The 27,466-nt window shown below is 37.0% G+C and overlaps 2 protein-coding genes across 3 annotated transcripts in view; one reads left to right on the top strand and one right to left on the bottom strand.

Moving 5' to 3' along the window:
• The first annotated feature begins 281 nt into the window (after positions 1–281).
• On the top strand, positions 282–8,612 carry stard5 (StAR-related lipid transfer (START) domain containing 5). The gene is made up of 6 exons (XM_052129446.1): positions 282–822; positions 937–986; positions 1,743–1,875; positions 2,143–2,260; positions 4,549–4,642; positions 4,845–8,612. The coding sequence occupies exons 1-6, from the start codon at positions 733–735 to the stop codon at positions 4,987–4,989; spliced, it is 630 nt and encodes a 209-aa protein (XP_051985406.1). The 5' UTR covers positions 282–732; the 3' UTR covers positions 4,990–8,612.
• A 1,825-nt stretch (positions 8,613–10,437) lies between these two features.
• The window catches only part of il16 (interleukin 16), a 40,823-nt gene continuing 23,794 nt past the window's right edge, over positions 10,438–27,466 (bottom strand). For both annotated transcript variants that reach the window (XM_052134533.1, XM_052134541.1), the window contains exons 11-22: positions 27,222–27,441; positions 24,633–24,750; positions 24,224–24,356; positions 23,950–24,049; positions 21,116–21,624; positions 19,810–19,912; positions 18,136–19,387; positions 17,347–17,533; positions 16,082–16,183; positions 14,027–14,276; positions 12,002–12,130; positions 10,438–11,679 (exon numbers count right to left, since the gene is read on the bottom strand). In XM_052134533.1, coding sequence (XP_051990493.1) covers positions 11,513–11,679; positions 12,002–12,130; positions 14,027–14,276; positions 16,082–16,183; positions 17,347–17,533; positions 18,136–19,387; positions 19,810–19,912; positions 21,116–21,624; positions 23,950–24,049; positions 24,224–24,356; positions 24,633–24,750; positions 27,222–27,441 — 3,270 coding nt within the window. In that variant the 3' untranslated portion in view covers positions 10,438–11,512. The remainder of the gene's footprint in view (positions 11,680–12,001; positions 12,131–14,026; positions 14,277–16,081; positions 16,184–17,346; positions 17,534–18,135; positions 19,388–19,809; positions 19,913–21,115; positions 21,625–23,949; positions 24,050–24,223; positions 24,357–24,632; positions 24,751–27,221; positions 27,442–27,466) is intronic.

Genomic DNA, 27,466 nt, shown 5'->3' with positions numbered 1-27,466 from the left:
CAATCATGCACTTTCACAAGGTAAAATTACTCCTTTGAATCGCTTCCTGGGGTCAAAATATATTCATTTAGATTGAGATGAGACAATGCATTTATTAACACATAGTCTGATATAATATTTAAAATCTTACAAAAATGTAAAATAAAAAAAATCTTTAAAAGTCACCGTATCAAACTGGAAAAGCTCCAGTTTTACAGAATGACCCTGTTAACACATGGCAACCCACATTTGCGCTAACGTTGCCGGAAACTACATTTCCCAGAATGCATTATTCCCATACAGAGCAAGGAAATGGCTTTTACTGTAAATTATGGAATTCTATTTGTAGCATAAGACGAGTTATTATCCATTTTTAAAAACCACGTTCAATCCATCTTGATCGCGCATGCATAATCGACGAGTTCCTTTCATATCTGTACAACTGTATCGATAATTATCTGTCGTCGCCGGTCGGTCACGATGACAGTCACTGTGACCATATTTAACTAATGAATGAACTGCAAACATTTGTATTGTTGCACTAGAAGCTGACGGATTTAACAGTGGTTGTAGTGTTAGTTTATGGAAATTGGACGTGCTTGCTCAATGATCGCGTGACAATCGACGGTCGACGGTTTTAATTTGAGAATATTTGTAGGTTGCAGCCATTCGCGCATGATACAAAGATCTAAATGCATGTGGTGTTAAGGAACAATTAATACAATTATAAAGGCTAGTTTGGATTATATAGTCATGGATTATATAGATACGGCCAGATCAGTTGAAGATCGTCTTGCGAGCTACAGAAAAGACGAATCCGGATGGAAAATATGCAAGAAAACTGTAAGTAGTAAACATATCTGTTTTTGTGATCTGTTGCAGATGTTAAAGATCTACCCAGTACAATAGATCAGTCTATGAACAAACATTGTTTTTGTTTTTTTTTGTATTTTCTAGAATGACGTCGTGGTGTATTGGCGACCCTCTAGTGAATTCCCGGGGAATGTGTAAGCATACATTTGTAAATGCATGTCGATCTGCCATTGTCCCTGCACTCACTCCTGAAGTATCATATCCTAAATATACAATATAAGATTTAAACAGGTTTAAACTTCTCCACAGAGTCCATCCAGCAAGTCAGAATATATATATATGTACAAGTGCAAACTGTATATTTATTTATTTGTTTGTTTGTGCTATGATTGCCCTACATTTGCTTTACATTTATTTGGCACAACAGATAATATATGAATTAAGCATTTTTTTAAGTTTATTTATTAAGTAGTTTTACAAAATATTTATGTGAACCTTATTTAGCATTTTTGTATTCTTGTGTATAATTCCCGTTGGCCTTTTTTGTCAATTGTTCTAGTTTTAAGGGGAATCCTATTATGATAAATATGATGCACTCATAGAAATGAACTTGAAGTCAGTGTGATTGAGATCAATACATTGAACTCTATTCTCAGCATACTCATGTATTATATAGTAATATGCATAATCAATATTATTTTAGGCCAGTCGTATGCACTATATTAATGTTATATTATTTATATAACATTAATATGTAATCTGTACAAGTTTTACAATTATATTCGAATTATATAAATATTTTTTTACAGTAACATTATATACTTTATGTTTGTATATTTCTTTTTTCCTAGCATTAACACACTGTAGACAGTGCAAACAAAATGACAGCAAGGACATTAACCTTTGTCCAGTATGCACGAGTAGTGATAGTGTTTCTCTTTGTTTTACAGGTATAAGGGGGAGGGGATTGTCAGTGGCAGTCCAGAGAAAGTATGGGATTGCTTGAAACCTGAAATCAATGGACTTCGTGTGAAATGGGACGCAAATATAAAAAAGTTTGAGCTACTTGAGCAGGTGTCTGGGGTAAGATAAACACTAATACACACCCATAAGAAAGGTTCATTGTTGGGTGCTCATGACCTGACCAGTTTACCAGTGTAAGGAACACTATTTTACTATTTATATATGACTATTCTTACTTTAGATAAGTAGGATATTCTCAATAATTATTTTTTCCAATAGCCACTGAGAGGTTTTTGATGCACTTTGACATTGCAGCGATACAACCATGGATTCACACTAACTTATGTTATACTAAATATTTCTCTTTTTCCCTTTTTCATTTCCTAGGATGTTATGGTCTGTCGAACTGCAACTCCATCAGCAGCTATGGGTATTATATCGCCTCGAGACTTTGTCGATGTAATTTCCATCAAGCACGATGAGGACGGCACAGTGTCATCAAATGGTGTGCTGGGTTATGACCTTCTTTCTTTATTTTAACTTGAATCTGCAGCTGTTCTCACATAGCCTATACTTTAAGAAATATATTTTCAGAAAGTTCAGAATAGGGCTGAAACAATTAGTCGATGTTATCGACAACCTCGACAATAAAAAATTGTCAACAAATATTTTCATTGTCGAATAGTCGTTTGATCTTATTTAACATAACATGATGCAAGAGAAGCAGCACTGTAGTTCCCACAAGACTAATGAGAGGAAGACTTACACAGATCACAGTCCAGATGCACTGTAAATTTTCCAAACATCTTCAGCGTATGTAGATCGCAAAACACAAGGGAATTATTCAAAAATACCAAATAAGTAAATACAGAAGCACTCTCGTTGTGGAATAAGTGGAGTCAGCGCCTCTTTTATGAGTTGTGTGAATGTCCCAATCTGAAGGGGAGAGATTGAAACTACATCCGGCTGATGCACACTCTGCCGCGGGGACGCTCATCCCTTGAGCGTGCATTTGCTGCAGCTAGATTATAACGTGATTCTTGCGACTTATTGAATCATAATATCTGTCTCTGTGCATTTCTTATCATGAAGAAAATTGGTAATATGCATCTTTATTAATAAGAGGGAGTTTTTTTGTGAGTTAAAGATGGATTGAAGTGAACACAAATGTGAGGGAGGTAGACTTCACCCCATTATACACGGCAACAAAATACGTTTATGATTTGTTTTGGCTTGTTTTCCAATAAAAATATCTAAAACTAATTTAAAACAATGTACATTTACTTTAGGAACTATACTGCAGAAGAAAAAAAAATGATCTGAGAATGTTGAATATAATATTAAAAATTAAAATATTTTAAAATATCTAAAAATCCTTTAAAAAAAGATGCATTCACCTGAGAAGCAGCTTAGAAGATATTTAGACTTGCGTTTAGAGAATAGATCTTGAAGATAAGTATATTTTAATATACTTATAAAGCAGTCTTTACTGCACTCGCAGAAGTATAACCAAGTAAAAAAAATACACTTATATTTAAGATACATTCTCTTAAAGCAGACAAGATAAGAGACGCAACACCCCCAGTCTGAGATTTATACTTGCGCAAATTGGAAATATTCCGCCTAATGTTATACTTGTTTTGTGCAAACCTAGCGATCTGTAGTGCAATATTCTGCTCAAGGAAAAGTGTTATACGGCTACTCTGTGTCCATTCTTGAGGCTGCTTGTGATGTTTGGTTCTACTTTGCAGGTAAACCTTCTCAGTGATTAAATTAAATATAAAAGTCTCAGCATCATTGACTTGCGAGCAAAAGCAAGCCAGAGACGAATATTTATATGTATTATTTATTTGTGCAATTTAGAAATGTTAGAGTCCCTTTAAAAGACCTGTATGTTAATCTAACTCTTGCAGTAACATCATGAATATCATTGTCATACATCCTGTATTATTCTGTTATTTTAGAAGTAAACTCACCCGCTTTGCAACAAACATTAAAAGTTCTATAAATAAAAAAAAAACTGTTTTTATTAAATCAGACCCATGATGAAGAGATTGTTAAATTGAATAATACATTTATAAGCTCAGCCTTTATTTCGTTTTTTAATGCCTGATAGAAAAGTATCTACCTTTGTTGAGCAATACAATACTTTGGGCAATTGCAGAATAGTCTCACTAGTCACAGATACACTTCAGATAATTGAGTACACAACTATTTCTGGGCTTAAAAGATTCAAAAACCAAATCAATGCAGAACATTTTATCTCAAAAGGAATACAATATGGCCCCTTATGCACTACTTAATAGGCCCAATGTGGCCCCTTTACCAAAATAGTTGCCCACCCCGGTCTTAAAGCAAGTCTAAATATCTTATATGTTGCTTCTCAATTAAATGTATCTTGTTTAAGAATGTTTAGACAATTTTAAATGGAAAACAAGACAAAAACACTTGATAACAATTTTTTACTGAATTAAACTTAATAAAAAGTATTTTTTCCCTTTAATTCAGTGAATATCTTGTATTTTTTCCTGTTTATTGTTAGTAAGCATGTTAAATACAACCTTTTAAAGTCGGGCACAAGCTGAATAATGGGTTAAGAGCTAATGATTAATCGTTGCAACAATCGCCGAATAATCGTTCTAATAATCGTTAGATTAATCGATTATCAAAGTAATCGTTAGTTGCAGCCCTAGTTCAGAAATGCAATGCTGGATCAGTATGAATAAGATCATTATGGATAAAAGGGAAATCTGCCCCCAGATCTGATTAACACCCATTTTTATTATTTGATAGCTACCAATGTATGCCATCCAAACTGTCCTCCGCAACCAAGGTACGTCAGAGGCTTCAATCATCCGTGTGGCTGTACCTGTGTTCCAATTCCTGGGTAAGTCTCTCATAAATATCAGAAACCTGTTTGTAAGTCAATGAAAATGTATTTGGTTGATGTCATTCAAATATAAGACAGCAGACAGAGACAAAATTTTACATTTCAAATGTTGTTGTCAGACAACATAGTGTTTCCATTTGTAATAGCAGTATTTCATCAATCAATAGCATAAAATCTGTTTGTATGTATTCCTCTTTAGGGAGCCAGGAAAAACGCAGCTGTTCAGCTTTTTTCAGACCGATCTTGGAGGTTTGCTTCCCCGCTCAGTTGTTGATTCGTTTTTCCCCACAAGTATGGTGGAGTTTTACAACAACCTGGCCAAAGCAGTGAAATCGCTAAAATAGCACTAATGACACTTTCTAGAGAATATACACCTTTAATCTTAAATCAGAACATTTTGATGAATATGATGCTCCCAGCATTTAATCATGCTTTAGTGGAAAGTGAAATTGACTTCAAATGTATTCTTGATTCTTCTAGTAGTCCACTTGTGCCCTAATACACAGACACCATTTTATCAGGAGTACTGTTTTGTTTACCACTAAACTCATATTCTGATAGCTAGAGATTTAAATGAAACTACTGCACAAATATTGATTCATTTGCACTGGGTCTGCAATTCTCACACATTCCGTTTCTGCCATAGTTCATGGGTGAGAACCAGTAATATAGCAACTGAAATATATTTTATTCAATTATGGCATTTTGTACTTTTCAATATGGAGACCCATATGTTGACTTTATATTTTAGACATCAACTTTTAGAATTTAAGTCTTATTATTGAGATTTATTAACTTACTTTGAAAATTCCAGTTTTAATTGATTAATTGACCTCTTGTTAGATGCTCAATCTTGACTATATAGGTACATCACAACCATTGCTATATTTAAATAGTGATATTAATAGATCATTAAGGCTTCGGCAAATTAATGTTTCCTGGCAGACTAGTATATCTAGAAATATTTGAAGAATTCCATTTGCTGCTCTACTTTGTTTACATATGTGATTTTATGTACTGTATGTTCAAGACTGACAAAAAGGCTAGAACAATCATGACAGTTATGTGATTGAGCACTGTTAAGAAAAGATGATTTAAAAAGAACAGATATAACAGATATATAGGATGTTTGCCATTAAGAATTTAATTGAGAATGCCTTGTAAATTTCAATTCAATTCCAGATTTTTCAATTGAATAGGTAGCAAACATGATGCAGAATTGCACATCGAATTTGAATTTTAGGAATTGGAATTAAAATGGAATGAAATTCAAAAGAAATTCACAAAACTGCCCTAAGTGTTTTTAATAATACATTCCATTTTACAGGATTAATTACCCATAAACCTGTAACATATAATATTTGGGCGATGTCCATTAACATAATACTAAGATCATATTAATTATAATTTAATAATCAACTGTTTGAAATGTGATACATAAATATATATATGTGTGTGTGTGTGTGTGTGTGTGTGTGTGTGTGTGTGTGTGTGTGTGTGTGTGTGTGTGTGTGTGTGTGTGTGTGTATGTATTTCATTTATATGTAATTGTTCATTACATTTAATAAATAGACCTTTCTCTCGGAATGCTCTAATTTACCCAGAAGTCTTCAAATAGAGCAAAACAACATAATGCAGGCTTGCAAAATGAAACCTTAAAGGAATATTCTGGGTTCAATAAAAGTTAAGCTCAATCGACAGCATTTGTGGCATAATATTGATTACCACCAAAATTAATTTCAACTCATCCCTCCTTTTCTTAAAAAAAATATAAAAAAATAATACAAATAAAATCTGGGTTTCAGTGAGGCACTTACAATGGAAGTGAATGGGGGCCAATTTTTTAACATTAAAATACTCACTTTTTCAAAAGTATAGCCACAAGGCATAAACAAAGTGCATGTAAACAATTTGATTGTGATAAAATCACTTACTAACCTTTTCTATGTAAACTTATAGCCAGTTTTACAACTTTGTTGCCATGATGATGCAATGTCAACAAACCCTAAAATGTCTGTAAAAACAACATTCAACTTTACTGCTCAAATAATACACAAGTTTTAACAAAAGTGCATTAATGTAAGTGTTTTTATAAAATTATAAGCCTCAACTTTCTGCTTTTAAACCCTCCAAAAATGTTCCCATTCACTTCCATTGTAGTGCCTCACTGTAACACTATTTCTGCTGCTTTTTTTTTTTTAAGAAAATGAGGGACAAGTCAAAATACATTTTTGTGGTTATCAACATTATGCCACAAATGCTTAACCTTTTTGAACCCAGAATATTCCTTTAAACAGTTTTTCCAATAACAGTCTTCCTCTCAATCCAATTCTAATTCCTATTCAACGTCCTTTTTGGGCATGGCCAATTTGTTTCCGATTCCAACTTGTGACTTGAATGGTATCCCAATCTTAAATTCTGAATTGTGCCCAACCTTGGTATGGGGTGCATTTAAAGCATTCCAAAAACCAAAAAGCTTGGATAAAGTGAAATTAGTAGAAATCAATCCCATAGTAGGAAAAATGTATCCCATTTTAGCATTGCCTCTCTGCTTCAGTCTTGTCTTCAGTCTTAATCACACATGTACAAAAGGGACTGTGTTATACTGTGAGTTTAAAAGACTTGACTGACCTCAGCAAATACAGTGTGTTGTCTGTGCAATTGCTAATGTGATCTTTATATTACTGTTTGCCTGTTTTGGGGTCCAGTAGCATGACTGTACATATATATGTTTTAAAGCTGAATTGTGTCATTTCTGCACCACTCACATCACAAAATGAAATTACATTAATAATCACTGTTTTCAAACGGATTCCAACAAGCTCTCGTTTTTCTGTTGGTTTTTGAAACAGATAGTCTCACCCCAAACTCACACCATTTGTCACTGTGTCAGGCTGGACATGCTTTAAACAAACAGAGGAATGTTTTAATAGCACCACAAAGCCACAGTGTTGTACGTTGAGGTGAAATGAACCTATAAATTGCATATTTATACTTGACTCTGCATATTAAGCTGAAATATAGAAAATAATTATTACATTGAAAAATTACACACATCAGCTTTAACCTTTTTTAATGTATCTTTTCCCTTTATGATGTCAGTGAAATTAGTGTGAACACATGCCCATGGCCTGGAGATGTGTTCTGGGTTTTATTATTATTGTTTGTAGCACTTTACAGTAAGGTTTCATTTGTTAAAATTAGTTAACTACATTATTACATTAACTACAAATTAACTAAATATTGATAGTACTTTTACAGCATTTATTAATATTAGTTAATGATAATTTTGACACTTATACTAATATTTTTTTAAATTATTATTAAAAGTAGTATAGGTAAACATTAGTTAATACATTATGAACGAACAATGAACAATTAATAAAAAAAAAAATATTAAAATAAATAACATTAACCAAGATTAAGAAATGCTGTAAAAATATATTGTTCATTGTTATTTCACAAATCTATGTATGAACTAATGGTAATGAATGGAAACTTAGTGTGTAGTGTTACAATTATTTTTATAAAAATGAGCCATATGCTGTAATGCAAGAATTTTTTGATATTCAGGATCTAGTTTTTATGTTAATTTTGCAAGAAGTGTTTGCTTGCCTTTGGTAGTATTGTTGTATAAAGCATCCTAAGTACTTGTTAGCTAGGCCATTCTCTATTTGACAAAACCACATTTTATTAATTTATTAATTAAGTTACAAATGAGAATGAGAATATGTAGTAAGTCAATGTGTCAAATTAGGATTTTGTTCAATTAAATAATGTACCATTTAATCATGCACAATAATACCAGGAACGTGTAATGAATTAAATAGGGTTAATTCAGATTTCAAGTTAAACTTTAAACAAGTTTTTGTCTGCTCTTTGTCCAATGCAGTTTGCGCTGTCTACCTGGCATTGATTGCAACTATGGGTCAATGTACTGTTTTGTTAAGCGAAAATAAAAAAAAAACAATGCACTTTGTAAAACCTGTTGGATCCTGTTGTTCCTCCTTTTAGATACTTTCTTTCTTTCTTTTTTTTTGGCTATTAAAGGGTTAGTTAACCCAAAAACGAAAATTCTCTCATCATTCACTCACCCTCATGCCATCCCAGATATATGTGTCTTTCTATCTTCTGCAGAACACAAATGAAAATTTAGAAGAATATCTCAGCTCTGTAGGCTCATACAATGCAGGTGAATTCTGGCCAGATGTTTGAAGCAAAAAAAAATCTGATTAAGGCAGCATAAACATAATCCATCAAAGTCCAGTGGTTAAATCAATGTCTTCCGAAGTGGTCCAGTTGGTTTTGGGTGAGAACAGACAAAAATGTAATTCCTTTTTATTGTACATCTTGACAGCAGTCTCCTAGGTGATCATGGTTTTAAGCTTTATGACACTTTATGACCTATAGTGCCATCTAGCACTCTGCGCATGTGTCAAGCACTAGGAAGTGTAATCCAGCATGAAATCATGTTCGTGCCTAGAGACCGCAATGCTGGTGACACTGAACCGATGTCTGTTAGCGGCAAGATGGTGCCTTTATGTGAGGCATGCCGTCAGCTACCTGGCTTGTTCCTGAGTCTGTTTGTTTAAAATAGGTTTATTTTCTGTCAATGTGCTGTACCTTTTTTGGTGTATGATCGACAAACACTTCTGAACATTCGATTGCCGACCGAAGGACTATTAAAGCAGGCTCAGAAATGCTGACAGTATGCTCCCCCTCCTCTATTGGCATTTGTACCTGCATGTCTGCGCCACTTGTCTTGCTCTCTTCCTGGAAGGAAGCGCCGTAGAAGGCGGGGAAGTCTGGGAGGTATAGCTGTCAAGGTCAAAGTTTTTTGGTGACCAAAAGGACTCTCTTTGCCTTTTTTGCCGACTTGAAGGCATGGATGTCTCTTAACTTCTTAAATTGAAATGAAAGCAAGACTGAGATTATATTGTTTGGGTCTGGGGAAGCCCTAAAAATCTTAAGTTAAATTTCAGCTCTCTAGTCCTGTATGTTAAATCTTGTGTAACAAATTTGGGTGTGTTCTTTGACTGTGAGCTCAACTATGTTGTTAAATCTAGTTTCTTTCATCTATGATCATTGGCCAAAGTCGTTTCTTTCTTTTAAGAATTTTGAAAAGGCAATTCATGCACTTATTACATCAAGGCTTGACTACTGTAATTCACTATATATGGGAGTCAGTCAATCAACTCTTTCCCAGTTACAAACATTACAAAATACAGCTGCTAGGCTTCTGACAGGTGTAAGAAAACGTAAACACATCACCCCAGTTTTAGTCTCACTGCACTGGTTGCCAGTCTGCCATAGAATTGATTTTAGAGTCCTGAATTTTATATGGCTTATCACCATTTTATCTTTCTGAACTCTTATCATGGCATAAACCCAGGAGGTCTCTAAGATCAACAAACCAGATGTTACTATCACTAATCAAGATGAGACCATGCGTTTGTTGTAGCAGCACCTAAAGCTTTGGAATAGTCTGCTTGTTTGTATCAGAACTGCAAAAACTATCCATGTTTTTAAATCAAAGCTTAAAAGTTATCTGTTTTCTATAGCTTTTAATCAATGAAGGTTTCTTGATGCATGTTATACTTTATGTGATGTATTTTTTGGATCATGTTGTATGTTATTTTTACAATGTTATGTACAGCACATTGGTCAGCAGGGGTTGTTTTTAAATTGTGCTCTATAAATAAAATTGACATTGACATATATTTCTGACACTAGCTATGCTTAATGTAAAACTAGAGTCCTGTACTGCTAGGGGGAGTTTTTGACAAAAACAAAAAAATTATAATTTACATTCTGCTTTGGTGAAATGGTTTACAAATAGATTTATTTACAGGGTTGTGCAAATATTAGCATCAAAACAGGCAGACTTGACAAGAATCATGTTTTTAGCAATCCCTGATTGTGACAGCAACACAGTACCATAAAATTCTGCACATAAAGTATGTTTTTCAGATCATGTAGTAACTCATGCACATTGTACATTATGTTAAAGAGTCATACAACTGTCAAAATGTGTAAAAGGGATAGTTCACCCAAAAATGAATATTATCTTTGTATGACTTTTTTTAAAACAAGCAAGAAATCACCATCCACTTGCATTTTTAGGACCTACTGAGCTAAGACATTTTTCTATTTTTCTTCAAATGTGTTCTGGTGACAAAAGATACACCTGGGATATAATGAGGGTGAGTAAATAATGAGAGAATTTTCATTTTTGGGTGAACTTTCCCTTTAATGGCAAAATTAAGCAAATACAGTCCAAGACAACTAAATGACTCAAGAAAAACCTTTAAAATTATGATTTCTAGATAAAACACTTTACAATAAGGAATGCATTAACATTACTTACAATTGTTATTGAACATGGACAAACAATGAAAAACACTTTTAGAGCATTTATTTATTCATTTTAATTTCTAAATATATTTTTTATACTAATTAATGCATTATTAATTATCCAAGATGAATAAATGCTATAAAAAATGTTGTTCATTAATGTATGCTTACAATACACAATGCAGTAAATTATTTTAATATAATTTATTCTTGTTAGCTCTAAAATAAATCTCTTGATTTCTCAAAAAACAAAAACAAAAAAAAAAAAAACAATTAAGATCCCTGCAATATCTATTTTTCTTTTTTCCAGTAACAATTAATTAATTGGTCAAAAAGTGTGGGAACCCTTCTCCAAAGGAGATTTCAATGTGCACTGTGTACAGACATTTTAGCAAGTGCTAATCTTTTCTTTTTAAGGCTTGAAATGATAAGTTTTGCATAATTCGAAGTTAACTGGAATATCCCACTTCTTCTGGTGTGATGTGGGGGTTTACTAGTGCTTTTAAGCAGAATTTAGCACTGCTCACATCTTTTTTGCTTAATGACAACAGTAAACGGACCATCGTTGAGACCTTTGATGAGCGTCCAGGCCTCGAAACGTGTAAGACCCTGCAGAGACGAGTCTTGAATCTGCAGTACCTCATCACCAGACTTAAGACCCTTTTGCTCAGCATCACTCCCTGACAGAAAAATACACCGTATATTATTCATACAAAATACTGAATTGAAAACCCCCAAAGAACAGAACCTTCCCTTGTGTGTTAGTTTAAATATTTGGCCATTTTGATTATGCTTTCAGCTAATAAGAGTGTATACTTTTAGCATAGCTTAGCACATTTTACTATTTTTACATTAATTAAATCAGTGCAGAATATGTGAAAAGTCTGCAAGTTCCACCCTGGCCTGCTGACATGTAATGCTTCATGATTACAAGCTATCAGAGCAGGCTTAGTCAAACTACCACAGATGTTACAAGAAAGTTTTGGGTTAAGGTTCTCTCACCTGTAAATATTCTGTTGATGGTCAATGGTCTGTCTCCATTAATGGAGCCTTTTCCTCCCTCAAGACTGAATCCGACTCCACCTGCGTTCTTCTCCAGCTCGATAGTTACAACTTCACCTTCATCATCACCTGGGAGATACATTTTTGAGTAATTGTATATGTGAATACTTGGTGAGAAAGGCCCACAAATCAAGACAATTCAATATAAATAATGCATAATAATTCAAAACACACACATTTTTAAATATATTGTCAGTCAATGTACATATGCATCAGATGGATGCATTTTGGAGCATCTCACTGGGCTTCAGCGTCATAATGGCATGTTTTTTAAGACACTGTATCAAATAAAAAATTATTGAAACTTTGAAATTTGAGTTATAATATCCCTGCATTGTATTGTGCCTTATCCAGCTGTCAAGACTGCATCCTGCTTCTCAATCTGTGGTTACACTGCTTGTAAGGTTGAGGTGCACTGACTGCCCACTGCTGACGTGGTTCATAAAAACAGGAAGATACATGATCAAGTTTTATTTGCTTGGATGGTAGGAAAATACTTTCATCACGGAAATAACATACGGGTCAGGAGACATGATTACTTCCGATATTTGTATAAATTTCACATGTAACGAGTTTTGCAAACTCTTCCTTGTCACCAAAGGTTTGCTGCAGGTTCACCACTACCGGTGAAGAGCTGCAAACTTCTTTTTGCAGCTCTTTATATAAACCATATAGAAAGGGTTTGTGGTTAAATTAACAAAATGACTTGTTGCACCGTTAAAGGGATATTTCTACAATAACCCAACTGAAGTACAATAGAAAAATATTTTAGCTAAGTAGGTCCTTAAAATGCAAGTTGTGATTTCATATTTTAAGCTCCAAAAAGAACAGGCTGACTCCCTAAACATCATCCAAAAGACTCCAGCGGATCGGTTTTGGTGCAAAAATGATAAATATTTAAGAACTACCTAAGCGAAGATATTTTTCACACTTTCTTCAAATGTGTTCTGCTGAAGAAAGAATGTTATAAACACCTGGGATATCATGAGGGTGATGAAATGATGAGAAAATTGAGTGAACTAACACTTTAAGTCCTATATTTTCTATTGCATGATGTGTATTGTAGCTCTTGAAACATTTATAAATTCCTGTTGTGCTCTATTAAACAACGAAATATCAACATTATGTCAAAAATGTCTTGGCTACTGTCATAACCTCCATTCCCTGATGGAGGAAACAAGACATTGTGTCGATGTAGTGACACAAGGTGTCGCTGAACGAGAACATGAACCATCCACAAACGCTGCCTCAGTGTGATCGCTGCCCAGACACGTGAGGCAGCAGCCGTGGCCGTAGGAAGCAGAGAGATAACAACTGCATACAGGAATCACACAAAGACGGAAAGGCATCTTTATAAAGACGGGTCTTCAAAAAGACGTTCGACATCAATGTGTGTGCTCTAATTGAGAAAATATATTCGTTAACAGGAATATACACTCTTTTAGCGCTGTCGAAACGCCCAGGGGCGAAATCTGCAATCGACGTGCAGAAGGAGAGTAAGCCGCTGGAAATGCGCCATATATCCAACAGCTTCTTAAGAGGTGAATGGAACAGCAGCAGTATTCATCTCGCTGATAGTACAACCGCTCGGCTCTCATTGGCCTTTTCTCAAAGAATGGGAGTTGTTAGGGGCTCTAAAGAGCGACCCCTAGTGTCACTACATTGACACAACATCAAGTGAATGACAGATAGGTAAAATCTAGAGTTCTGGCAAACTTACTGCAAATTTGCCATTCATTATTTTCACATGCAAATGAGCTTGCGATTTGCCACAGATGTTTGCCAGAGGTTTGTAGCTCTTCACCAGTAGTGGTGAACCTGCAGCAAACCTTTGGTGACAAGGAAGAGTTTGCAAAACTCATTGCATGTGAAAATAATGAGTGGCGAATTTGCTGCAGGTTTGCAACAACTATAGATTTTTTTGTAATGGAAATTACTATGGTAATATTCATAATGTTGTCCCACCTGTGATGGTGCTCTCTGCTCCACTGCTGCAGCTAGCGTCATTAATGTTAGCACTTCCTTTCCCTTCTACATCTTTATTCTTGCTTACCACCACCACCGCCTGCTTCATGGTGCGAGCTTGCCTGAGTATAGCTGTGGCATCACTGTGAGTGACATTTTTTAGTGTTTGCCCATTAATGGACAACACCTCATCTCCTCTCTCTATTGTGCCCTCCTGAGCAGCCAGGCCATTGGGAAAAACCCTGTGAACCTGAAGGTAGATTAATAATTACGTTAATGGAATGAACTGCAATGAATTAAATACGATTGATAAAGTAAAGTGGGTCTTACTCTAAAACTGGCTAATTCCAGAGACATTGTGTTGCTAGCAATGTGCTGCATTCAAGGCCTTCCGAAAATGTTCTACTTATGAGTTTGATTGATATGATTTAATTCAAGTGATTTTTTGCTCAAAGTTTCCCACTGGTAATTACAGCATTCATGTGTGCTCATCTTGTGAATACAATCATTCTGACATGACTTGAAGGCAGCAATATACTCTTACTACAGACAGTGGCGGCCTTATGCACTCGGGGGCCCGTTTCAATAACTAATATGGGGCCCTACCCATATAAAACATAAACATAATAGAGCAGAAAAAGCAAGGATTCCTGTTGGTTTGCATCAATGGTATATTATTTTATTACATGCACTTTCAGCTTCATGAACAGGCAGCTCAACATAGAAATCATCCAACCTTATTTGATTAAAACTATATACAATTTATACAGCGTTTTGGAATAAGCCTCGTTCTTTCACGGACGGCAACTTCTCTGCTTAATTGATTAGCGCAGTATATTTCCAGCTGTCTGGGCTGACATAAAATAAACAGCACAAACATCCCCTCAACTTAAATTATTACCAAAAGCAAAGAAGAAAACGTGTCTGACTGACAATGAACCGAACTTATCATAAATACAATGATGAGCGCGTTATTTCAGCACCGTGGACACCTTGCGGCGGGCGAAGATTTCACCGTAGCCCTTTTCAGAAATCCACCCTTCTGTGTTTGAGTGCTGAGAATGCCCTGATAAGTTCATCTTTGTCCAGCGATTTTGTCACCTCGTGCTCAATTGAAATCTGAGCCAGAGCTGACAGCCGCTCCTGGAGCATTGTTGACCTCTGGTGTGTTTTTATTAGCTTCAAGCGAGAGAAACTCCTCTCTCCGATTGCTACAGTCACAAACAATGTTTGGTCATCATTATTGCCAGCAGTTTGAGTAGAAGACGGATAATCTGAATGTTGGCTAACATCCTGTGACGGGGTTCGCCACTGCTGTCGCCGGTAGGGTTACAGATGCTGGACCAAAGAAAGAGGTCACTTTTGGTAGACTGAATAAAGCTTTTCTTTTGTTGTCCGATATCTTACGTTTTTCAGCACCACTGGCATATGTACGTTTCATTTTTTTCCTGCTCAAAATAACATTTGAACTTAACGGCAAAAAGGCAAAGGTATAAATAAATAAACTACCGGTATTATACCTGATCACTAAGCCGTTCGTGGGGCCGGTAAACTTCGCCATAGTAACCGCGAGTTCGACCAATCAGAGACGTCAGTGTTATGCTTAGGATTGTGGGTCTGGGTAGTGTAGTATTTCTCCAGAAGATCGCAAATAAAACACGTTTATCTTAAAACAAGTTTGTTTTCATACTGACTTGTGATTTTTATAGGAGCAGAAACTTTCGTTTCACAACTGAAATGGGGGCCCCTTGGAGGGCGGGGCCCGTTTCAATTGAAACGGGTGAAACATAGGTAAGGCCGCCACTGACTACAGACATTTTGGATTTACAGCTAATGTGCTATGCAAACACTACACTGATACAAAGTAAACACTAGGTGTTTTTATCTACCTACTATAAGATATATTTAGTTAGACATACATAATTAATGCATTTATGAACATGAGTAATTTTCAGCATCATTTTCTAAAACACCATTTTCTAAAAAGCTATTTTTCCACTTGAAAGATGCAATAGGTGTGTTGTAGGGGGTTTATTGAGATCAGCCATCACTTACTGTAGTTGCTTTGTTCTCCAGATCAATACCTCCAGCAATGCTGAAACCCAAGCCAGCTCCTTCATCTTTATGTAGAATCACAACATGGATGTCTTCCAGTTGCTATTGGATGTTAAGAACACAAATTTAGTCCTGTTTCTCAAGTATTTTGTTGTTGGTACATTTGAAAACCCTTTACATCTGTGAATATAGATTGTAAACAGAATGTCCATACTCTAATCCATTTAGCATAGCAGTTATTCTAAAACATTCTGCATTTGAGAACACAGGTTTATTGCTATTTAAAGTCCAGCTGCATCATTAATAATTTCCAGATGTGCTTTTATCAGTGTGTGCTCTGTTAGCATGCTGCTGCTTAACAGGGCCAGATCATTGTTCCTCTGGGCCTCTAGACCCCTCCCATTCCATTCCCCCACCTGATCAGTGGCAGACCCCTTATCCTATTTTAAACTAGGTGAGCTGACTAAAGAATTAGGAAAATATTTTTTGACTAAAAATAGTAGCCTATACAAAGCTGTCAAATGTGGGTTCTTGCTGTTATATTTTGAGAATGTAAATAGTATTCAAACATCAAAGTATACAGCTATGGGCTTTGTATTTGCCAGGAGTGTTTTTGGAGGCCCTTAGCCATCGTAGGCATTAGCCCAGCTGACAAATGCATACTCAAGCACTGCTTAAGTCAAATTCAACTATTCACTTAGATTCTTTCCTCATTTTATATTAACCTGAAATGCTTTCACGGCATTTCTGCAAAATATCGACACTTCTTCTTTATCTGCATATAACTCTGACACTAAAAAAGCACATTAAATGCACATTATGTCTAATAGAGGGTATTGCTTCATTAACCCAGAAAAATGTAGGTAAGGCATTGCTTGGTTGAAGACAGAGAATTTGGCAGAGGAACATTGATCAGGGAAATCATTGCAAATGCAAAGTGGTTCAGAAAATGCACCCCAGAGAGACGTAGCACTACCTAGCAATGCTATGGATAGGAAGACACAGTTTCATGTTTTTATTATATTTTATTTACCTTGATTACAAGAGAGCCTCAGAATATAGCAGCATGGTTTGCACACAAAAGAAAGTTTGCTGACCTTTTAGAACAATTTCAATATGCTGCTAATTTTGGAGAGTTTATTGTTTATTTGTCACATCTCATACATATTCAAGAGTTTGCAAAGCAGATATGGAAGTAATCAACAGCAGACAATAGCCAACAGCATGAACTTATTGATGTATCTAAACCAGAGAGCCAAACTCACCCTTAGCGTGTCTTCATCCAGATCCTTGACTTCCTGAATCATCTGCTGGATCTCCTGTGGAGGCAGGGCTGAGATCACAGATTGGGCACAGACTGCAGAGGCTGAAGTGAGGGGTCGTTCAGGTTTACGTTCTTCCTTCTCGCACTCCTCTCCTCTCTCAATAGTGCGCTCTCTCAGTTCAGCCAAGCTGTAGTCCAGTTAAAAATAAGTGTGTTGTTTGAAATGGCCTTATATGTAACCACTAAACTCAATTTGAGTCACTGCCAAGAAGATGCTGGTTCAAGAGCATAAAACATTTACAAAAGATTTAGACTTCCTAGAACTACAAGCTGATTTTGTGTTTCACTTACACATGTTGCAACCAATTTGCTAACATTTATATCATGACTACTTTGGGGGAAAGTGGTGATTCTGTAGGTTTTTATTTTGTATTAAACATTATTGTAAGAATATCAGCTCACAAAATTGTAGTAAGGAAGTGTTCATGACTAAAACAACCATGCTACATTTCCTCCTCTTGTCTAGTTTCAAATATAAATTATTCAAAACTTTGCTAGACCATTATTATACAGCCAGTTGTTTGTATGACTGTTAGCCTCAACATGAAAGAAGTTTGTTGGCTCTGTTCCCTGCAAGTGATCTTATCCCATATCATCGACCAAACTCTTAGTGCTTTTTCAGGCCAACACACATTTGCACAGAGTGTAATTATCTCCAAAAGCTTTAATCTTGCAAGTCTGTTTGTTTTATGTCATTTTCAGTGATAATATACTCTGAGAAGGTGCATACCTTACAGAGAAACCCTTCTCATTGTTCTCCAGCCCAGGAGAAGGTGGGGGCTTCTCGGTAGAGGAGTCTTCCTCTACTGGGTTATGAAGAGGTGATCCTGGTGGGGCACTCCAGGGGTTTCCAAACCTCACGCAAGGGGACTGAGGCAGGGACTGCATGGACCGCATCAAAGCATTGGACACCTGGTTGCTGAAAGACAAGATGATGCTCAGGCTCTCCCCTTCCAAGCCGCATTGATTGGGGGCATCAGAAGAGGGACTAAGAGGTAGGCTTCGGGTTCTCAAGCTCACTGCATGAGTGTCAGCACCTTCAGATGAACTTGGCTTTTCTGAGGGACCCTCTTTTGAGCTGCTTGATCTCCGTGGGACATGGCTTGTTGGGGGAGAATGCTCTTGAGAAGATATGGGTTCCTGCTCAGTCTCAGCAGCAGGTGGAAGTTCTTTTGGGATGGCTGTGGAGTCATGAGTGGGTTCTTCAACAGGGATTGGCTTGCCAGGCTCTGAAATTACATTTGAACCAAGAGAAGTTGATTGTTTTTCTTCCTGTGGACAATGGTGCTCTGAAATTATATTTGAACTGAGGGAAGCTGATTTCTTTTCTTCCTCTGAAGACTGGGTGGTTGCTGAATCTGTTGATAGAGACTGGCAGTTATCATTATTTTGTAATGTGGTCATGATAACCTTGGTTCCCCCTGCATTGCTGTTGTCTGCAGATTGTGTTTTAGCTGTCTTCTCCATTAGAGGAAGAGATGAAGTTGGGGCCAGACGCCTGCTTGGTCTTTCTGCTTCCTCTGCACTTGAAAATGTTTCAAATGAGCTGATCTTTTGCCTGATTGACAAATTGGCTCCTGATGAAGCAGCCCTCAGACTAATCCCAAAGGTTCTTCTAGTATCCTGGCTCCGGTTATGCGGATGTTTCAAAGCCTCTGTTACTGGTTTCCCAGACTTGATGTTCTTCAGGCTTTGGCGCACCCATGCAGTCTTTGGAGCCACTGGGGGCCCTTTTTTAACATCGGGAGGTTGGTCAGATTTAGGGTCTGAGGTGATGATCGTGGTTTCAGAGGCTGTGCCATTAACTTCATTATCCCCACTATGGTCACTCATGGTTTTTGAACAGTAGGACTGGTTTTCTGGACTGTCAATGAGCTTCACCCAGGGGTCAATTTGCTGACCTGTGCTGACCTCCACACAAGTCTGACGTCTCAGACCAACCTGTTTATTTGGACTACACACGTGGAAAGGGAACTCTGGACCTGTAAAATAATAGAATATTGTTCATATGTATTTCCCTTTGATGGGAAGCCGAACACAGAACTTCAAAGTAAAAATCTTTGTAAGAACTACTTTACAAACTTATATAAACTGTAACAGACTTCATAACATAGAGTAACTGTTCTATTTTTATGTTGAATATGGAACAATTATAAAATATTTAGAAAAAAGCTACTTAAAAAAACATTGTCATTAGGATATTGCAATTTACTGTTGTCAGCTGAGTCAGGAAATGTAATGTTTCAGCATAGGAAGTAGGTTTCTTTTTGTTTCTTCAACTAGAAAAGCATTGTAAATGTCTAAATCCAAGTTATGCAATGTACATAACATACATTGCTCATTTGTTAAGAAAAGAAAGGCAATGACTATTGACCATTAATATCAGTATTTATGCTTGACGTACCTCTGTGCTCTCTTCCCCCTCTATGTGTTGTGTCACTTGCAGGCTTAGGCTCAGAGATACAGACAGAAACTTTAGTTCCGACTTCTAAGCTTTCACCAACTTCCTGTCACAAAAACAGGAAATGGTTGCCTGAGTTTGTCTTACAAATACTTTGAAAAGGTGTAGAAATGCATCCGGTATTTCACCATGCATCACTGATGCATATAGAGATACAGGCATACTCTAACCACACATGCTCCATGCAAGGTACTCAAGCATATTCAAAAAGACATAAACAGAAATACCAGGATCACACATCTGACAAAAAAAAATAAAAAATGTGCAAAAATAATTGAAGTGCCATCACAAAACACTAACATTAACCAGTTCAGAAAGAGGAAGCATGAATTTCTACGTACATTCTTAAACAGAAGCCTTGAGATCGTTCTCAAAGCCCTATATAGACTGCAGAAAAACTAAATACATGTGGAGAGACCAAAGACAGTTGCATGAGGCATTAAAAGATTCAAGTGGTTTAAATAATGACAGTCACTATAAATGCACCATTGCAGCTATAACACTTAACAAATGATAGTGTGGAAAATCACAAACATTTGTAGCATCCGGAATTAAAGATTTTTTACAAAGAGCCTTACAAAAAGGTATGAAAAGGTCACAGTTAGACCAATCATACCTTCACATATTTGACTACCATTTATGGGCAATGCAACAGTCTCAACCTACAAACCTCCTACTTGTATATTGGGCACATTGCCAGAGAAAAATTGCAACTGTATAATATGAAAAACTTACTTGATAAAACTATTGTGGATAACCTAGCTTATATCATATTTACTGGTCCCATTTTATATTAGGTGTCTTTAACTACTTTGTACTAACACATTAATAACTGACAGTGAGCAAGCATTAAGCATTTGAAACAGTGTATTACTGTGTGCTTAGATGTCATTCTGCAAAACTACCAAAAGATTTGCATTAGTTGCTACTGAAGTTGGGAGATGGGTAGGGTTTGGTTAGAGTTTGGGTTAGGTTTAGGGGTAGGGGTTAAGACCAACATTGTGATTATTGATGTAATTGCATCCCGGTACTTTAAATGTAAGTAAAATGAAACAACATCAAATTATATAAATGCTAAATCTTTTAATGTAAGTGCATATTTGTAATTTGTAAGTACTTTATCTAAAAATGTATACAAGGCAGAGCAAACAAAGAAAAAACATTGTTATTCAACAACAACAGCAAGAAATACAATGTATTTTACTAGAAACAAAAAGTACATTTCATTAATGTGACTATATCACCCTACCTGGCAGTTGCTTTGAGAAGACAGAAGATCTTCCACTTTCAATGGTGAACCTTGACTCGAGCTGCTTGAATCAGTCAGTGTTTCTTGTACGGTGACTTCCTGTCGTCTGCAGTACCTCTGTGGCTGGGTTGCTGGTCCTTGCCTAGGACTCCTCACCACACATGTAGCCACATCTAATGGTTGTTGTCCAATGCAACTCTCTGAACTTTTATAGGGAATTTTATAGCTGTCATCAGTGTATGAGGCTGGGGACAATCTGCTATTAAGTGAAGCTTCACTGTTGAATGTGAAAGAGGCATCCATGCTCTGTACTCTGGACACATGCTCAGGTTGTAGGGAGGATTGAGTAGTGGCACTGGTTGGTATACAGCGTTGGCTATAAGCACCCTCGCTGCAGGATCGTATCATGGGTTTCTGTGCTCGTCTACAAGTCAGCTGGCTCGTGCTCCGTTCTAGACAGCGGACACACTTTTGTCTGCTGTGGGAACAGGCATCTGATCTCCTTAGACCTGAGATTAGAAACACAGATGTATAATCCAAATGCCTAATTTTCTTTCTTGACACCAGGTGCATGGTCATTAGTCTGACTTAGTGTAAAGTGCCATCCAAGTCAACTTTCAGGTCTTTGGAGATCAAGTTTATGTCAAGTTGCAAGTCTTTTGTCATGAGTTCAAGTCAAATCTCAAACCCCTTTTGTTTGTTTTCTTTATGTTACATGTGTGAGTTCAAAGTGAGCCAGTACACACCCAAATACGTGTGGAAATCAAACTCTTGTCACAGTACCGGCAGCAATTATTGCGAAATGGAAGAACTTCTGTGATGCCATTAATGTTGCCCAGACAGAGAAATGCTCAAGGGCGCTGTAAAGGTATTCAATACCTGCAGTCAGCCTTTAACCCTCACGTAGGCATAATTAGCCTAATACTGGACCGGGTGTGTAGGATCACGACCCGGCCCCGCCCTCCGCCCTGCCAAATTCCTCCCTTGTTCTCTCAGGCTGGGGAGCCCCCGGCCTGACGTACAACCCCTCCCCCTTTCCCTGGGGGAGGGCGCGCCTTCTGCGCTGTCTGCCGGCAGGTCATCCCCGTCTACCTGGATGAGGGAGGGGACAAGGGGAGGGAAACAGAGGTAATTAAAATGGGGGTACTTCCTGTAACAGTGTAGTACCCCCCCAAAAAACTGTAAAATTTAAAAGAGGGAAAAGGCCAACGCAGAGTGACAGTGAGAGAGAGAGAGGAGAGAGAGATGAAAAAATCTCCCGCCCCTGGCAGCGGTTCTCTTGCTCCAGGCGGTCGGCGGTCTTAAACCCTGCTGCATTTCAGCGGCTGGTAGGCGACTCCTACGCCCCTGGCAGCGGCCCTGACCGCTCCATGCGGTCGGCTAGGAGCCCCTTCTCCCCTCGCAGTCGGCGGCCATCGTCCTCGTTCAGGCGGCTGGGCTCCTCGTCCCCCGGCAGATGGCCGCGGCTGCTCCGTTGGGGTGGACAGTAGTGGCGAGAACTCTACTACGGCGTATCCCTCCTCCTTCCCGGGCTTCGGCACCAGTGTAAAGGTATTCAATGGAAAGGAGGAGGCGAGATATAATATAAATAAAAGTTTAATAGTAAACTTAAAAGAAGACACAAACACACACATGACGGACATGTCCGTAAACGATCTCTCTCTCCCGCACGAACCCCTGCAGTCAGCCTTTAACCCTCACTGAGGCATAATTAGCCTAACACGGGACCGGGTGTGTAGGATCACGACCCGCCCTCCGCCCTGCCACAGGCTCCTTACCCACCATCAAGAAGAAACTCCCCTTTACGGATGGAGTAATTCTCAGGGAGGACCCTGTCACCATCCCATGGAGGGACAGAGGAAATATTGGCGAAGAAGTAACGGAGGCGATTTTGTTACACTTCAAGCACTGGCTACAAGTTAGTTTTCTAATATTTTCCCTTTCTCAGGACATTTAATTTGATATTTTGAATATTTAAATATATATATACTGTATATTTTGACTAGGGATTTACTTGTTTGTCAAGTTTAACTGAACTAAAATTGGTTATACTTGAAAAAAAATATTATTTTATCTTTAATACAATGCATTTCAAAGCGAATAGTTTATTAATTATCCACTATAGTCAAAACATGTTTGTGAAGCAGTCAATGGAAAGAGGAGGCGAGAACCGGCTTGACGATACAAATAATATATTTTTAATGATAAACTTAAAAGACACAAACACACACATGATGGACATGTCCGTAAACGATCTCTCTCTCCCGCACAATCCTCCGCAGTCGGCCTTTATCCCTCTTGGAGGCTTGATTAGCCTGATAAGGGACCGGGTGTGTATGATCACGACCTGGCCCCACCCTCCACCCTGCCACAATGTTTAACCATGTTTTTGTCTTTTTGTAAATGCCCACCAATAGGACATCACTCATTCCGGAAGACCAGAATCACACATTTGACAAAACATAAAATAATTATTTTTGCATTTATTATGAGGAAAGTTTCGCATATGGACAAAACAGGTGGAATTCTTGTCAAGTGCCAGTTATCAATTCAATTTGCAAAATTGGCATTGTGTGCTGCTCTAGTCTGAGCAAATGGCTGCACATTCACACAGGGAAAAAAGAGTGACAGACTGCATGAGAGACTCTCTTTTATCTAAACAGTGCTTTCATATTCAAAACAAATACAGCATTTCTTATACTGTATTTCTAGTAAAGCTTCTGACTTGAGTTCTTCATGAGTCTAATTTGGAGTAAATTCCATTTCAAGTAAATTGAAATGAGTGTCACATAAACAACTTGATTTCAGAAACAAACAAAAGCTTGATAACTTACTGCTATTACATCCATCCATACTCCACTGACTCATTTCTCTTCTCAGTTTGCTGTGCTCCACCGCCTGAGCAATAGCCTCATTTAACTGCTGTACAGAAACCTCCACACACACACACACACACACACACAAATACAATTTATACAAACTTTAAACACTTTTACTTTTACCATAAACATAATGAAGTGGAAATAGTTTTAGCATTTGTCAGTCCATCAACACAGCTTGTGCTGGCATGTGCTCTTATGTTATACTACTGAAGGAATGTAGACCTACTTTTGGGTCAGGGTGCCGACTGATAATGATCTGAACCGGGCCTGGGCTGCACTGACTAAGAACTGTGTAAACATCGTTTAGTGTCATGTTGCAAACCACCGTGTCATTAATCTCCATGATCTCATCCCCACATCTGACACACAGCAAGAGAGCACAAATACTGCTTATTAGCATTTAGCAATACAATGTAAAAATGGTTTCTTAATCAGCATTTGTTTCTTCTTTTCCAGTAAGAAAAAAACAATTTGCTATGTTATAAAAAGTTATATACATATATATGTTATATATTTTTTTTGAGCATGAACCTCACTAAAATAAGTTAGATTTTTCTGAAAACAAGAGTGATATCATTTTGCTTCTCAAGTAAGTTTTATATACAAATCATTTTACTGGAAAACCAGCTCCATACCTTAAACGTCCATCCATGTGGGCCACTGAACCTGGTGACAGGGTGTGTATGTAGATTCCAGGGAAGCCCCCAGCAAAAGGGACGCAGCACAAGCCAATACCTAAACCTACACCAAACTCTGATCAAAAGCAGAATACACACATTAATCAATGCTCCCAAAGAAATTCTTCTCACAGTTTTGTAGTCATGGTAATCTGTGGCTTAAAAAATGGGATTTCAAACACAATATCTGATGTATATAAACTAGTAGGTCAAAGCTATCGTATGACTTTAAAGACTCGTGACAATGACAATGACTATATTTTAATATTGTATGGTACCTTTTTGTCCTTATTTGATCTTGACAGCATGAATCCATATATCTTGTGTGTGAAAAGAGCAGTTTGGGCATTTTGTACGTAATACATTTTCTTTGTTATTCTCTTTTTAAAATAAATTATACAGGTTTGAAAGGACATGAGAGTAAGCAAATGGTGAGAATTTTTATTTTCAGTTGATTATTTCTTCAACCCTTAAATGCATGAGTATGTCACCATATATTATTACATACTCGGGTCTTTAGAGACCCGGAACATACTGTATATCTGTCACAAATTGATCTACAAAAGGCACAGATAGTGTCAAATTTTCAGAGTATTTTCAAGACAATTAGATATAGTAGAATAGAATTAATAGAATAAAATATATTCTTAAAAATGTTAGTGGTTTATAAATCATATATCAAAGAAATTATGTGACACTCAGGACAAATCCAGAACAGGATTCCTTGCTCTCACAATGAAATTTCATGAGAGCTGTCAAACACATATTAAGCTACATACTGTATAACAAAAGCTACACATAAGCTGCAAATATGTATTTTCTCAGGTACTAGTATAAATAGACGTACAATTTACAGAATATCAGTAGTTCACCAGTGTGTGTGTGTGTGTGTGTGTGATACATTATGGTTAACGAAAACTAAAGAGGTATGGGCACAACTCCAAAAAATGGAAGAGACAATTGTGAGTTGGCTATTTCGTATGATTTTGTATGAGTGTTTTAGTATAAATTTGTATGATTTCATCACGTGTAAATGCCTGGATGTCTAATGCAGAAGTAACAGTGAGTTTCGCCCACAAGGCATTAAGGATATGCAAACCGATCATAAGAGTGTGTAAACATGATAGGAAGCTGTTGTGTGTGACAGAACAAGTAATTGTCACATATGAGATGGAAACGATGTCAGCGACATCATTGGCTGTAGTGAAAGTCATACGAATTAATACGAGTGCAGTCGTTCTATATCATACAAATTAGCCAAATTTTGACAATTTTTAGGAAATCCTTACGATTTCGCTGTAAGACTATGTAGGAAGAGGTACAGGGCACCCCCTGTGAGGCTTCATGAGGCTTCAGGTCACAGACACATGGTATGCATTTAAGGGTTAAGACAACAGGAAACTAAAGGTGTGACAACATGTATTTGAATTTGTTGTTGTACAGCTACACAAAAAAGGCATGCTTTAGCTCTAGAGACTTTTATGTGCATAGCTAAAAGCTAAAGCATTTGATTGATGTGTGTCATGAAACATCAGCAACAGCTTGTCGTGTCTCAGCAGTGTTTATCACACCTTAAACAGTGTTACATTTTGACTGGGTGTTGTGAGCTTTGAGGTTGCTAGGCAGTTTTTGTGAAACAGTGAGATAAAGAACAGAAATAGAATTTGTTTTTGATTAAAAATGTAATTTACAAATATTCCATTCAGTATTTATCATCATAAAATCCATGAAAGGCATTAAGACATATTTTGCAAATCTGCATTTTCAGCTGGGTGCTACAATTACAAAAACTGTTCCAGAACCTTGTGAGTTCCTTTGCTCTCTACTGATGCCTTCTAAAGTAGCATCCTAAATTAAATGGAACCTCATAGGTGAAAGATTTGTAACACTCTAAACATGCAGCATCTCTGCATATCCCACAAATTGCACTCCTCATCTGAAATGCATAGAAGACCAACTCACAAATAGCGTTTGCCATTAGCATGTTGCTAAGCTAAGATCATGATAGACCTACTATTTTTTTACTATTTTTCACTGATACTGACCATTTCTGATCTTTATGTTTTTATTTTAATTAAATCAGAATAGACAAACAGCCATTGCGCCAATGTATGGACTCTGTGACGAATATTAAAGGAATAGTGTATGAAACATAAAAATTCTGTCCTTATTTTTACTCATGTTGTACCTCATATGACTTTGCATGCATGTTTACATGAGAACTTTCACAGTGAACAAGCTTCTCTCATATTGCTTCTGAATAAACAATGGATGTCAAGACTTTCACTAAAAAATTACTTACATTTCTTGTTGTTTTCCACTAATTGTATGCCTTCACAAGACTTGAAACATTACACATGAGAAGCATGGACTACTTTAAGCTTTAAAATGAGTCATTATCAACTGCCATTGTATTAAAAAAAACAGACTTTTTATGTTTCGCATAAGAATGAATGTCATACAGGGTTGGAATGACCTGATGCTGAGTCAGTTTTAATAGAATTTTAATTTTTAGATGAAATATTCTTTTAAGATTTGGATACTAACCCTTCTGCAAATTAATCTCCATCATGACTCTGTCCTGGGGCTTTGTTGGGTTGTTGAGGCAGTTATAGTCACCCAGGTCAGCACTGGCTCGGCTTATACTGGTGCTGGAGCTCAGAGATCTGGATCGGCATAACTGAGACACCTGACCTTGGCTGCCAGGCAAGGCGCCCACCCTCAAACTAGTCCTCACCACCAGCGTTAACAAACCCTTCTTCACTTGCTGCAGACAGAGTATATATTATATA

The sequence above is a fragment of the Xyrauchen texanus genome, chromosome 1, assembly GCF_025860055.1.
Source record: "Xyrauchen texanus isolate HMW12.3.18 chromosome 1, RBS_HiC_50CHRs, whole genome shotgun sequence".
NCBI classification, from domain to species: domain Eukaryota; kingdom Metazoa; phylum Chordata; class Actinopteri; order Cypriniformes; family Catostomidae; genus Xyrauchen; species Xyrauchen texanus.
Note: the sequence above shows the minus strand (reverse complement) of the source record. Positions and strands in the feature narration are given on the sequence as shown.

What these genes read in the sequence shown, in the direction of transcription:
- stard5 (XM_052129446.1), top strand. Translation starts at nt 733, where the DNA reads ATGGATTATATAGATACGGCCAGATCAGTTGAAGATCGTCTTGCGAGC. An exon ending in AGTGAATTCCCGGGGAATGT is followed by an intron (nt 987 to 1,742) that starts GTAAGCATACAT and finishes TTTGTTTTACAG; the next exon opens with GTATAAGGGGGAGGGGATTG. An exon ending in ACCTGTGTTCCAATTCCTGG is followed by an intron (nt 4,643 to 4,844) that starts GTAAGTCTCTCA and finishes ATTCCTCTTTAG; the next exon opens with GGAGCCAGGAAAAACGCAGC.